This window comes from Physeter macrocephalus, chromosome 15 (genome assembly GCF_002837175.3).
Source record: "Physeter macrocephalus isolate SW-GA chromosome 15, ASM283717v5, whole genome shotgun sequence".
NCBI lineage: Eukaryota > Metazoa > Chordata > Mammalia > Artiodactyla > Physeteridae > Physeter > Physeter macrocephalus.
The window spans coordinates 25,023,863-25,038,340 of NC_041228.1; the positions used below are offsets into that span (position 1 = coordinate 25,023,863).

Below are 14,478 nucleotides of genomic sequence, written 5' to 3' on the forward strand. Positions count from 1 at the left end.
TAACTATGCCTGATCTGATGACTGCATTTCTTTGTATTTTCAGCATTATGTGGAGGAGATGTTAGAGGGCCTAGTGGAACAATCTTATCACCTGGTTACCCAGAATTTTATCCAAATTCTCTGAATTGTACGTGGACTGTTGATGTAACCCATGGAAAAGGTAATTTGCCTCATACAATGATAATGGGCTATCTTCTGAATTTTCATTGCATCTATTTTTATTTCATTGTCCTTTACAATGTCATTTTGCATGAGCAAAACCAGATCAGTACTAAAATATGCTAACACAAAATTCAATTTGAGTAACTGCAGCAGAGGATTATATTTACTTTTCTATAGTATTATACTCATGTTTTTGTCAGAATGGTAATATGAGACATTTATTTTCTTTTGATATATTAAACTAATGTTATTTGGAATTTTCATATCAACAGAATCTCAAACAAGATGGCTTTTGTCTCTGGCACAGTGGGTTGATTTCAAAAGTTCAAAGGGGAATAGGAAGATACTCTGAAGTGCTGAACCAATTGTACAGCAAACAATACATGTTTATATACACTTGTTTTTAAAATGTTTATGATTATTTTTTATAACTATATTTCCTGTGTAAATTTATAACCATTCTAGAAATATGTGTCTCAAATTTTCTGTCAGAACTGCAGTTATATCTCACATAATTGAATTAGAGTATAAAATTGCACTGTGCATATGGTAGATGTTAATAAATGTCCTTTGAACAAATAAATGAAATTCCTTGTAGTACTAAGTATGGTTCATTCATGCAATACAACCAAAATAGTACATTAGCAATATAAGTGGTTAAGGCAAAAACTGGACACTGGGAAAATGGGCATTCTAATATATCAAAACGAAAATGGATGAAAATTATTTACCTGAAAAAATCTACATGCTAATCTTTTTAAAAAGAGTTAATTTATTCATGATAAAAACTGCTTTGGAGAAGTAGTTTTTGTTTTAGCTCTATTCTTATATTATTCTTATTGGTTTTTACTATTACATTGTACTTATTAACTTTACTATAGAAGATCTAAAATAACCCCACCCACAGAATCCTAGCAATGAGAAGATGATATTACAATTTTTAAAATTAAAGTTTTATTTAATAATTTGAATTCATTGTGTTTTTTACACAATGTGTTTTTACACTCTTGTTCAACTATGTGAGATATATCTGCAGTTCTGATAGAATATTTGAGATACAAATGAAGTTTGCCTTTATTAAAATTATACATCCTTTTATTGACAGTGAGGATTATATAAGGATTGTTATTTTAATGAAATTAAATATAGTTGAGAAAAAAATGCTGTTAAAATGAGTATTCTGGTATTGTACAGCAGGAATGAGGTAGAAGACTTTGTAAACTGTCGTTTTTGTTGTTCTGCATAATGGAAGACTCTTTGCTGGAAGTTAACCAAAGCATCCAGTGTTATTATTATTCCAGTGTGTAGTGGATTAATGGAGTTTAAAATAAGCTTCCTTGTATTATACAAGAAAATGGAGGGCTACGTACTGCTTGCTATGTAAATAGAGGTTTAATTAACACTTAAGGTTTTGCATCTTCACAGATTGCAAGTGTTAATTAAATCTGTATTTACATGGCAAGAAATGCAGATTATATGCTTTTCTTTTAAGAGCCAACAAAATTGTTTGGAAGTACAGCTCCAAAGTGTAGCCAAAGTTGTTTGAAGGATAATCTCTTAAAGTTTGGAGAAATTGTCAAGGTAATATAATTTAACCTCTCACCCAGCACACGCAGACGCGCACATGCACGCGCACACATGTGTCAATATGTTACCCCCTCAAGGTCATAGTTAGTGTCATGACTAACTAAAACCTAGATATTCATGATATTTTGACTTCAAGCCCAATTTTTTTCTTATATTTCTGTAACAAAAATTGCCTTAATAAGGCTTCTTGAATTATCGCTTTTATGAGAAGTGATTTTATGAGAACTATGATGTTGAAACCACTGATTTTTTTCTCACTATTCTTCAACACCCATTGCTCTATTAAGATTGTATGTCTTTGCCTGTCCACTTCTTCTTCCTGAAATGTCTATCCCAGGGTTGCTCTTCCACAAACATCTGTTCACTTGTGAAGGTCATTGACTTCAGAAGCCTCTGCTGATACCTTTGACAAACTGCCTCTATTTCTATGCTCCTATATTGACTCACATTAATCTCTTTTATAGCACTTAGCATAATGTTTGAACTTTTATTTTAGGTATCTTTTTCCCTCAGATAGACCATGAGTTATTTACAATCTTCTAATTTTTTTATATTCCATAATGCTTATAATATAGTAGGTTCTTAGTATCATATTCTTATTTGGATTAATTGACCTTCAGCAGGAGGTCTTAAATTGTTTTGCTGCAGTGAAAACAGATTTTATTGCTTAAACTGTAATCTGATAAACAGAGGCTTACTTTTATAAAGTAGCTGACTAGGACAGAGTGACATGAATCCAATTTACTTTCATGTTGTAGGATTAAACAATAACGATAGCTAACAATTGCTAAGTACTTCCTCTGTGAAAGCACTGTGCCAAGTCATCCCCTATATTGTCTCATTTAAACCTCAAGACAACCCTATTAGAACCCCATTTTTCAAATGGAGAAAATGTGTCTCAGAAAGACTATGTATGTAATACTTGACAATGGGCTTATTAGCACCATTATCTAACAGAATTTTTAATTTTCCCAAGTATTAATTCAGTGCATATCAGAACAACCACATTTTTCTAAGAAAAACATGCATAATGGATTTTTTCTTCTTTTTTTTCCATCTGTTCTTGTATTACCTGCCTAGTTTTTCTTAGTTTTAGTCTCTGATCAAAATCAAATTGACTTAATCTGAATTTCCATTCATTATTTTGTAAACTTAGATATCAGTTAATCGGCAAAGCATCTTCTCCTTGCCACATTGACACCTCATTCTCATTTACATCTGTCTAGTGTCAATTACCACATTTACACTGAAGAACATTTGAAAGACTGACTTAATTTCTGGACCTCTCCTAAAAAAGGCTCATTGTGGAGAGAGAGAGAAAATAAGAAGTGTTACATTTTGAAAAAGAATTAAAATAGTATCATTGTACATTTCAAATCTTTTCCAAATTGAAATCACTGACCCATTATGCAATAATAACACATCTTATCATTACTTACGTTTTTGGTGTATTTGTTTTGGTCTCATTTTATGTCACTTTTTGTTTTTTTAACAAACAAGAGGTAAATTAGGAGTTTGGGATTAACATATACACACTACTATATATAAAAAAATAAACAACAAGGACTCACTGTATAGCACAGAGAACTATATTCAGTATCTTGTAATAATCTATAATGGAAAAATACGTGAAAAAGAATATATATATATATATATATTCAGATATACTGAATTACGTTGCTGTATACCTGAAACTAACACAACTTTGTAAATCAACTATACTTCAATTTTTAAAAAAGCAATGAGGACTCCAAGACTCTCCAGCATTTGGAACTATAAAGTTGATGAATAATGTTAGAGAATATTACTTTATCATACTCTTTTGGATTGTTTACTGAAGATTTTGGTGATTCTTTTAGATCAAGTAAGCAAATTTATTAAGCACTTCAAGAGAAAGATGAATGTGGTATCATCCTTTATTCCATTTGGTATCTTACATGCAGTATGGGGTATGTGTGTGTGTGTGTGTGTGTGTGTGTGTGTGTGTAATTGTTAGCCTTTCACATGCATTTGAGATAATGTCATTAAACACTCGCATGAGACCACAGTGCAATGGCATACCATACTCACCAGTTCAGAACAAATGAAAAAATAAAAAACTTTCAAGTATTGGTGAAGATACAGAGCAATTGGATTTGTTGATGGAAATGTAAATTGGCTGAGCCACTTTGTAAAGTAGTATCTATTAAAGCTGAAATATATAAATGTATACATATACATGTATATTTATTTCACACGAGCCAGTAATTCTACTCCTAGGTATCTATCCAACAGAAATAAACACATATGTTCTTCAAAAGTCATACTTGAATGCTCATAGCAGCACCATCTGCATTTGGTGCTAAAATGCAAACTATCTAAATGACCATCAACTTTTGAACAGATAAATCAATGTGTTTTATTCACAAAATGAAATGGATCACTAAAAATAAGTAACTTACAGCCACACACAAAAGTAGAGGTAAATCTCACACACTTAATGTGTCTGAGTAAAAGAACTCAGTCCCCAAAGAGCATACGTTGTATGAATCCATTATATAAACTACAAAGAAAAGTAGTCAAACTAGCCTATACTATTAGAAGTTGAGTGAGTGGTTACTTTTGCCAAAGCACTTCTATTTTAAATAAAGGATATAAATTTTCTTTGAAATTTTTAGAAAACTTGTGTGATTTCTTTTTAGGAATTAATTTAAAAATTTTATTTCCAAGTAGTTTCTAAGATATGATTTATTGTATAGAAGCTAAAGGAAACAGACAGAAAAAAACCCAAACAAAAGAAAGATATTATACTATACATTTAGAATATTTTATAACAGTGCCTTTCATTTTGAGAGAAATCAATTATAAGAAGAGTCCTGATTTTTGTTAGTTTGGTAACTCTATGTGTTTTACTGATAAAGTTTATAAGTCTAATTTTCATCTTTTCCTTAATAGGTGTGCAGTTCAATTTTCACACCTTTCATTTGGAAGACCATCATGACTACTTACTGATCACAGAGAATGGTAGTTTTACCCAACCACTGGCACGACTGACTGGTTCAGAACTTCCTTCAACAATCAATGCTGGTCTCTATGGAAATTTCAGGGCTCAGTTGCGCTTCATTTCAGATTTTTCAATATCATATGAAGGATTCAATATTACATTCTCTGGTAAGAAAACAAGTTTAAAAATCAGATTTTTAGAAGTATGAGCATAACTTTTGTTATGTATGACAAAACAGAGAGAGAAAAAAAGAGAAAAGAAAAAAAGAAGAAAAAAGAAATTATCTGCCAACAAATTTTAATGAAACTTTGAAATGCCTTGAAGATTGTCTATAGTAATATATAAAAGGAACCTTTAAATAATAGCAAAAAATAAATCAATTCACTAAAAAATTTAATAGAAATACAATAAATACATTTCTTTAACTTGCATCCTACAGAATTCTAACAGAGAAAAACTTACTAAAATGCCAGTTGAACTTAAAATGGAAATTCATACATATATTTAAAGTTTCAATTAGGCCATAAATGAAATGTTAGTTAAACCAGTGATATTCTAGTTTTGTGTTTTGGAAAAAGGCATAGTTTATAGGCCAAGATTAAGACAAACTTAATTTATTCATTTGCAACTAGATGATATAGAAACAAGGTAATATGGTTATTCTTTTATTCTAGAATAACCTCATCTGTGGGCAACATTATAACTTGGATTCCAGGAAAAAAATTATAAGACCAAAGTGAATAAAAATGTATTCTTATTAGTTCTACTTTCTAGTTAAATGGAGTAGTGAAAGAGAATACAGAAACAAATTAATAAGTAAATCTTATGCCAACCTACTAACATTAAATTTATAATATTACAATTATGCATAATTATATAAGTAATATATAATTTATATAAATAAAATCTTAAAATACCTCATTCTTCAACAGTTATTCTAGCATTTACATGAAAATACTTGTCTTCTAAAATAATTAAGATATTTCATAGTGAATAGCAAATGAGCATAATCAATTTTAACCTAGAATGTTAAAAGTATATCCAAATAAGTTTTTTAAACAATAAAATAATAGCTCATCAACATGAAACAGTCCCTCTTGTTCTCCACTGCAATTACATACTAAGCATGTGCTCTGGAAATATTTTTAGATAAGCTATTTCCTCTTAGGACTGTATATAAATTATAATATTGTTGTTTAATTAACTCTACTCTCTCATACCCTGAAGAGTGTTTAACTGTTCATTTTCATGATGCTCATTCATTGCTTGAGGAAGTTTTCTTGTATAAATCTATAATATACAATTTTCAGTTTATGGGCACTTCATTCTTACATAAACCCTTGCATCTGAAGTGACATGTTTTTCATAATATGGATGAATTGAATTTCTTGTATACTAGAGGCACAAGAGCCTTTGTCATTTAGACTATAACCATTAAGTAAAAGTCATTTCAAAATGCAAATCATTTCATTCTAAATGGTATTTTGCATTTGAAAATATGGATCTATTATGCCATTATTATAAGTCAAAAATCTATGAAATGGAAATATTTCTAATGCAGAAGAAAAAATACAAGATAAATAACTACATTTTCAATGTATCACTCAGAAGGTGACATTTTCTCACCTGTATTGAATTTGACACATAAGAGTATTCATTAAATTAGTAGACCTTTCACAAAAGAAGAAAATTATGTGTGCCATCAGCATATACCCATAATTTTACATATAGTAACTTTTAAAATGTATGGCTGGCCCTAAAAGCATCCATTTTGCAAATAATAGGAATATACTCTTAAAGGTTACTACTAACATTTTCTTTGTTTTCTTCATCCAATTACAGAGTATAATCTGGAGCCTTGTGAAGATCCTGGAATTCCTCAATATGGTAACCGAATTGGGTTCAGCTTTGGGGTTGGTGACACTCTGGCCTTCTCATGCTCATCAGGTTATCGTCTGGAAGGGACGCCAGAGATCATCTGTCTTGGTGGCGGCCGACGAGTGTGGAGCGCACCTCTGCCAAGGTGTGTGGGTACGTGGTCAGCTGCTTTCATTTGCTTGTATGTGTAGTCACTGTCCATGGAGTTGCATGGTTACACACCCTTTGTTTTTTAATAATCTGTTGAATTTCTTCATTTATTTCATATTAGTTATTTCAATGTTTTTTTCCACTTGGCAATCTGGTATACCTCAATTACCTTCTCAACTGTTCTATTCAACCAACCATGCTTCTAAATTTGTTTTCAGATGATGAGAATAAGGAATGAATAGATAGATAGATAAATAGGTAGATGACAGAATCATATTTTGAGAGCTTACAGAAAATTGCATTCTTGTATTCTGTTAATAGATGATTTTCCATGACTTCCAACTGAAGTTTTGACAATATTTTATAACTTAGAATTAACATGTAGGAAACATGATTACAAGGGAAAATAATAGATAATTTAAGGACCATCAAGGCAAGTATTGACTCAGTATGTGCAATCTATAGAATTAATCTGTTATGATAGATGAATTAAGATGGGAATTCATTTCACGTGAGATAAAGAATTGCAATAATTAAAATATTGAAAGTTTGGAGCACCACCTCAACCTTTGGAAATGAATATTTTGACTGATAAATTTAAAAAATATATATCTGTAGAGAAAATGAGGGACTTTTCACTAGGACTTAAAGTCATTTTTATTTATATTAGGAAATAGAGAGGCAAGAATTTCTTTAGGTCATCACCCATTCAGTGGTTATCAGTACTCATTTTTACAATAGAACAAGATGCAAAAGATCATTTTATTGTTTCATAAAGCTCTTAAAACTCTCAAAAGCATTTAATTTGAGTTTAATTGTAAATTTAATGGTGGGTCACAGATCTTTGTAAGTTATAATATGCTAAAAAATCAGGCAAATTGGTAGATTTGATCTGTGGTTTAAGAATTTGTCCTTTTTTTCTTTTTTTAATGGAGGCAATATACCCCACCGATGAAAATGCAAATGGAGAAGAGGATACTCTCTATGACTTATTCAATATATTGTCCACTGTATAGAATGTGGTGGGAATACCTGTGGATCCCCAAATCTAGTAAAAAAATTTGATCTTTCAAGTTAATAAGTTTTATAGTGATGAGATTGTTTTCACAGCCCCTAAGGGTGATATAACAGACAAGCTGATATTCAACAGGTGAAATTTCTTTTTAAAAATCATAGGCTTTTATAGAAATGGCACAAGCAGCCACAGAGGCTGGGAGGTGATGAGTAGTCATACTCTCAGAACATCTTTTCCAGGAAGACATGTATAGTCCTTCTGTTTTGTTTTTATGTTTGGGGTTTTGGGGGTTTTTGTTTTTTTCTGCTGTTGCCAGATTTGGAATTCCCCTCCTTATCTGAATTGCTCCCGTTTCCATTTTTCTTTGGTGTGAATATTAATGAGAATCTTGGGAATAGTCCAAGTGAGGGCTACAGAGTGCCTGGGTTTATATCCTGGTCATTTGATATTGGATTAATTCACTTTTCTAAACTTCACTTTTCTCATCAACAAAATGGTTGCAACATTTTGTTAATGTTAGTTATAAGGGTTAAAGAGATTAGCCATGCCAGTCAGACACCTAATATAATCCCTGGAATATAGGAGGGGTTCAGAATTTAGATGCTGTTATAACTCTTATTATATTGAGAATAATCTGCTGCCTATCCAACCCGCCAATCTAGTTTTTAAAACCAATTATAGTACGGAATGAATTCCATGTTATAAAACACCAACCTTTATGAGGGTCTACCTGGCTCTTTTATATATGTATTTACCTCATTTAATTCTTACTATAATTCCATTATTGTTATTCCCCCCCCCCCGCCCTTTCTCCACAAACCTAAGAGCCCTAGGGCCATGCCAGTCAGACACCTAATATAATCCCTGGAATATAGGAGGGGTTCAGAATTTAGATGCTGTTATAACTCTTATTATATTGAGAATAATCTGCTGCCTATCCAACCCGCCAATCTAGTTTTTAAAACCAATTATAGTACGGAATGAATTCCATGTTATAAAACACCAACCTTTATGAGGGTCTACCTGGCTCTTTTATATATGTATTTACCTCATTTAATTCTTACTATAATTCCATTATTGTTATTCCCCCCCCTGCCATTTCTCCAGAAGAACCTAAGTCTTAGAGATTTTAAACAACTTGCCCAAGATCATCAAGGTTGTATGTGGCAGAACTGTGATTTGTATACAGTCTTTCTCATTCTGAAACCCAAATTCTTTTCACTAGGATGGTTTAACCTCAAAAAGGTTGAGGGAAAGGTAAATCTCAAAGAACTCTAAGTCACAAAAAGTTGATTAATATTTTCTTTCAAAGTACCAGAAACATACCAGGATGTTACACAGGCTGAGAAGAAAGTGTTTGTACCTACATTATTAAGGTTTACTCCACTTTTAAAATAAATTTTAATAAGTAGATTTATGAAAATCTGACTTTGCGAAACAAGTAACTTCAAGTTAGTTTTGTTACAATAAAGTATTTCTTTGAGAGTAGGTTTATTCGTGCTTAAATCTTTAGTGAGAAGTATAACATAAAATCACCCTATGGACAAATTTAGAAAACAAAGTTATTGCCATGGGAATTTTCCCCTCATTTTAAAATTAACTGTGCTTGCTTTTAAGCTTATTAAAGTATACAATTAAGTTTACTGTCCTTAATAAATTCCACTGTAGGTATACATTTAAGTTACAAGATAGGGTGAGAAATATTTTCAAATAGTATGATTTTTTAAAATTTTATTTCTCCAATTTTCTTTAAACTTTTCTTCACTCTTTTGCCTATGCGTTAAAACAAATATGTTCCTTTTTGCATTTCTGGTTCCGTATATGCATATGTATATATTTCTTATTTTGTTATCATTTCAAAGTTCACAGTCTTCAGTCACATAAAATGTGCATTATTTGTAACTATTCATATGAACAGATGCAGTTTTAGCAATGCTAGTTTATTTGGACAGATTTTATCTCTTCTTAGATTCTTTGTGCTTTTCACTTCATATATCTCTAAAGCCAATTCTCTAGTGCATACTTGTTTAAAAACATCATTTATTACTCAGCATCGCCAGCCTCATAGAAAGCTTATGTTACAGACAGTGGCCAAATTATGAGTAGGCTGTATTCCAAAAGTTTGTTTCTGCTTCAGTTATTTGGAATCTAGGTGGTTTTTCCTTGGCACAAGGTTGCAAACAGTACATTCCCAGAACAAATCGTAGATGACACTTAAAATTTTGTGTCATGTGTAAAACTAATACTAACATTTACTAAAATGACTTATGTATACCTAGGTTATATAAGAATGTGCCTGACTCTGGACATAAGGCAACTGATAAAGCAATTTTTGGAAACTTACTTTTGTTTATTTTTTACTATATATTTATTTTTGATCCTATATTTAGTGTGTAAATTGGTTAGTGTCTTTCAGTCTCTGTTGGTAGAATTTGGTGAACATTATCTTAATTCTAGATGTTAGATGAATAATAAATAATGTTTTCATTTAAGCAACTTCCTGAGAAACCTCTGCATTTATGTTTTAAGGTAATATTTTAACAAAATGAGACAAAATAATAACACCATAATATTGTCTTTACAGTCTATAAAAGATTATATTATGTACCATTCCAAAACTCCACCTATGCTTTGAAAGTAGGTTTAGAATAACAATTTTATCAGTGAAATAAAATGTCTATAAAAAACTCAAGGTTTCACACAAACTCAGGGGCAGAGCCATGCCTAGCACAAGTTCTGAGGCCCAGGATCGCGCTCCATTAACAAAAGCACACTGCTGTCTTTGCCTGGCAGCTTCAATAAAGTTGAGAGGGAATCTGGTCTTAATTACAGTTGATACATGGCTTCAGAAAACTCCTTAGGCTGTCCTCTATTTCAATCAGAGGAAATTTCTTCTACTGTGACCCATTTATCGGGGGTTACTTAAGTGCAGGGAAATTTTTAATTTTAAATTATTTTGTTGAAGTATAGTTGAAATACAATATTATATTAGTATGAGGTGTACAACATAGTGATTCAACATTTATATGCATTACAGATTGATCACCACGATAAGTCTAGTAGCCATCTGTCACCATACACATTTATTGCAATATTTCTTATGCTGTATATTGCATCCCTGTGCCTTATTTGTTTTATAACTGGAAGTTTGTACCTCTTAAACCCCTTCACCTATTTTTCCCACCCCCTCCTCCCCCTGGCAGCTGCCAGTTTGTTCTTTGTATCTATGATTCTATTTGTTTTGGTTTGTTTGTTTTATTTTTTAGATTCCATGTATAAGTGAAATCATATGGTGGTTGTTTTTTTCTTTCTGACTTATTTCACCTAGCATAATACCCTCTAGGTCCATCCATGTTGTCGTAAGTGCAGGGAAATTTGTAGAGGCAGGAGAAGAATCTTGATACCAGTAGAGATTGTAAAGCCCACTCAGTAACAGGGATTCTTCTCTCTAAGAAGTGGCCTCCATTGCAGGCAGATAGTTTATATTTACTTTTCAGCCTTTCCTAAGCTATGTGATCTTTGGAAAGTTGTTCAGATCTCTCTCCTGCCAAGTTTTCTCAAATGTAAAATGTGGATAATTACATCCATAGTGCAGGACAGCTTACAGCTCTAAGCAATAAAAGATATGTAAATCATCTAATGTACCACTCAACAAGTGACACTTGCTCAACAAACCTTAGTCCCTTTTCCTTATGCCTGCAACTCTCTTTACCACCATTCCGTTCTCCTAAGGGCCATGATGACTGAGTGGTGAAGAGTGATTTTCACCAACCAGCAAGAGAGGAAAGGGAAGAAGAAAAGGAGGAGATGAAAAATATTTAGTGTGCCATCAGCAGCTGAGTACTTCATACATGTAATCTCATTTACTACTTAGTGATCAAGATGAAAGTTTTACCTTTAAAAAATACATATATATAATTATGTTTTACATTTTGAAAAAGATAAAAATAATAGGTAAAATGATATTTCAGTGGATATATTTTATATTTAAATGATTATCCTGTAGCTCCACATTGCTGTGGATATGGATATCTGGTCACATTTTTAAGTTGCAATCAAATATCCAAAAAAAAAGTATAAAAAAGTTGATTACTTTGAAAATGAGAAACACTGACTTGTTTCTGGTCAAAAATTAAGTACCTGATTTCCCTTTCTAAAGTTCACATTACAAAAAACACAGGCATTCCCATTGTCATCTTTCTAAATAAAAAAACAAAAAACCAAAAAACTTGCATGTCTTCATTAAGCTTCCAAACATACCAGGAACCATGCCAGGTCATGCTGCAAATAACCTAGGAGCTAATGAAAACATTTTGTTTTGGAAAGTAAATTAGCAAGTTAAATATTAGTAATGATTTGTCTTTAGGCAAGAGTCCACACATTTTAAGAAGTCCATACATTTTGAAGTCATTTTAAAGACATTAATTCATTCATCCTTATAGTCTATTTAACACATCTACTTCTATTTCTAATTTTGTGTCATCAATTTTTTATCTGACCTTGGACAAGTAACAACATCTTGCCTTAATCATGAGAAATGAGACAAATGATAACTCTACATTACACATCTACATATTTTTCTCACTTTTCTAACTTTCTAGATGATATATACTGATGGTTACTTATTATTTAGTTTTAAAATGAATGTCAAAAATAAGGGAAACAAGGTGAAAAGTATATGGGGACTCTCTGTACTATCATTATAACCTCTTTGTAAATCTAAAACTATTCTAAAATGAAAATTTTATTAAAAATTCAAAACAAGAAAGGATAAATTGCACTTGAAGAGACAGTCATCTTTAAACAAATTCTGTTTATTTCATCTCAACCTCCTAACTCCCTATACTAAAACTATATACCTCAGATACCCACACATGTATGTCAAATATGACTGATTTATCCAGTTAGTCACCATTGTAGATATACAGTGCTGTAGAAAGCAAATTATGATTAAGAGATTTTACTAGCTCTCAGACACTACCATTAATTAGTTGGGTGACTTTAAGCAAATATCTTAATTTTTTGGTGCTTTTCTTTCCTGGAAAGGATAATGCCAATATGAGTTCTACTCAACCCAAATATTTCTTGTAAATATAACAAAAAATAATAGAAAGTTTCCTTTAATAAATTACATACACAAATGTATATTTATATTTTTCTTATATAATTATGACTGAGTGCATTGATTTCTTGATTTGACAATATAAAAAAATCTATAATATCAATAATAACTTATACTTTGATGCTTTATAGTTTTTAAAAATAATTTCTTGCTTCCAAGCTTCTGAAGTAAGCAGAGGAGGTATTATTCCTACGTGACAGCTGAAAAAATGCTGTTACAGAAAGGTTATAAGTAATCAGTGGAAGATTATACCAGAAACCAAGTTTCGAACTTTTTAGATTGGTGTTGTGGTATACCAGGTGGCATTTCTTTATTACCTTATTTATTGATGCACTATTTTTAAAGACTACCATTTTTTATGGAATAGACCACGGAGGAGTAAACTTTTTTTTTGTTTTTTCTATAAAATGCTAGATAGTAAATAGTTCAGGCTTTGTGGTCCACACAATTTCAATGACAACTACTAAATTCTGCCATTGCATTGTGAAAGCAGCCATAGATAATACACAAATGAATAAATGTGTCTGCTTTCAAAAAAAACTTTATCTACAAAATCAGGAAAGAGGCTAGATGTGGCCCTCAGGCCATAGTTTGCTTATCTCTGCAGCAGATTTACCAAGCTTAGTCAACTTAAATATCCCCTTTGCATTTGGAAATTTACTAGTCATTCATCTCTAAGGAAAGAAGAAAAGATCCTTTTCCCATTCTCTATTTTTTTCTTTGTGGGTTCTTTTCATTAAACCAGCACATAATTCGCTTATTTCTAAGGAATTTCTAATGTTTTTTTTTTAATCCTATTTTAAACATATTTATTGGAGTATAATTGCTTTACAATGGTGTGTTAGTTTCTGCTTTATAAAAAGTGAATCAGTTATACATATACAAATGTCCCCATTACTCTTCCCTCTTGCATCTCCCTCCCTCCCACCCTCCCTATCCCACCCCTCTAGGTGGTCACAAAGCACCTAGCTGATCTCTCTGTGCTATGCAGCTGCTTCCCACTAGCTATCTGTCTTACATTTGGTAGTGTATATATGTCCATGCCACTCTCTCACTTTGATCCAGCTTACCCTTCCCCCTCCCCTTATCCTCAAGTCCATTCTCTAGTAGGTCTGTGTCTTTATTCCCATCTTGCCCCTAGGCTCTTCATAACCAATTTTTTTTTTTTTTTTAGATTCCATATATATGTGTTAGCATACGGTATTTGATTTTCTCTTTCTGGCTTACTTCACTCTGTATGGCAGACTCTAGGTCCATCCACCTCAGTACAAATAACTCAATTCCGTTTCTTTTTATGGCTGAGTAATATTCCATTGCATATATGTGCCAAAACTTCTTTATCCATTCATCTGTCGATGGACACTTAGGTTGCTTCCATGTCCTGGCTATTGTAAGTAGTGCTGCAATGAATATTGTGGTACATGACTCTTTTTGAATTATGGTTTTCTCAGGGTATATGCCCAAAAGTGGGATTGCTGGGTCATATGGTAGTTCTATTTTTACTATTTTAAGAAACATCCATACTGTTCTCCATAGTGGCTGTATCAATTTACATTCCCACCAACAGTGCAAGAGGGTTCC

At 31.9% G+C, this 14,478-nt stretch overlaps 1 protein-coding gene across 3 annotated transcripts in view; it reads left to right on the forward strand.

The window, feature by feature from the left end:
- Positions 1-14,478, forward strand: part of CSMD3 (CUB and Sushi multiple domains 3) — a 1,193,315-nt gene that overhangs the window by 795,983 nt on the left and 382,854 nt on the right. For all 3 annotated transcript variants that reach the window (XM_024129404.1, XM_024129405.1, XM_028500327.1), the window contains 3 exons: positions 44-160; positions 4,684-4,899; positions 6,575-6,763. In XM_024129404.1, coding sequence (XP_023985172.1) covers positions 44-160; positions 4,684-4,899; positions 6,575-6,763 — 522 coding nt within the window. The remainder of the gene's footprint in view (positions 1-43; positions 161-4,683; positions 4,900-6,574; positions 6,764-14,478) is intronic.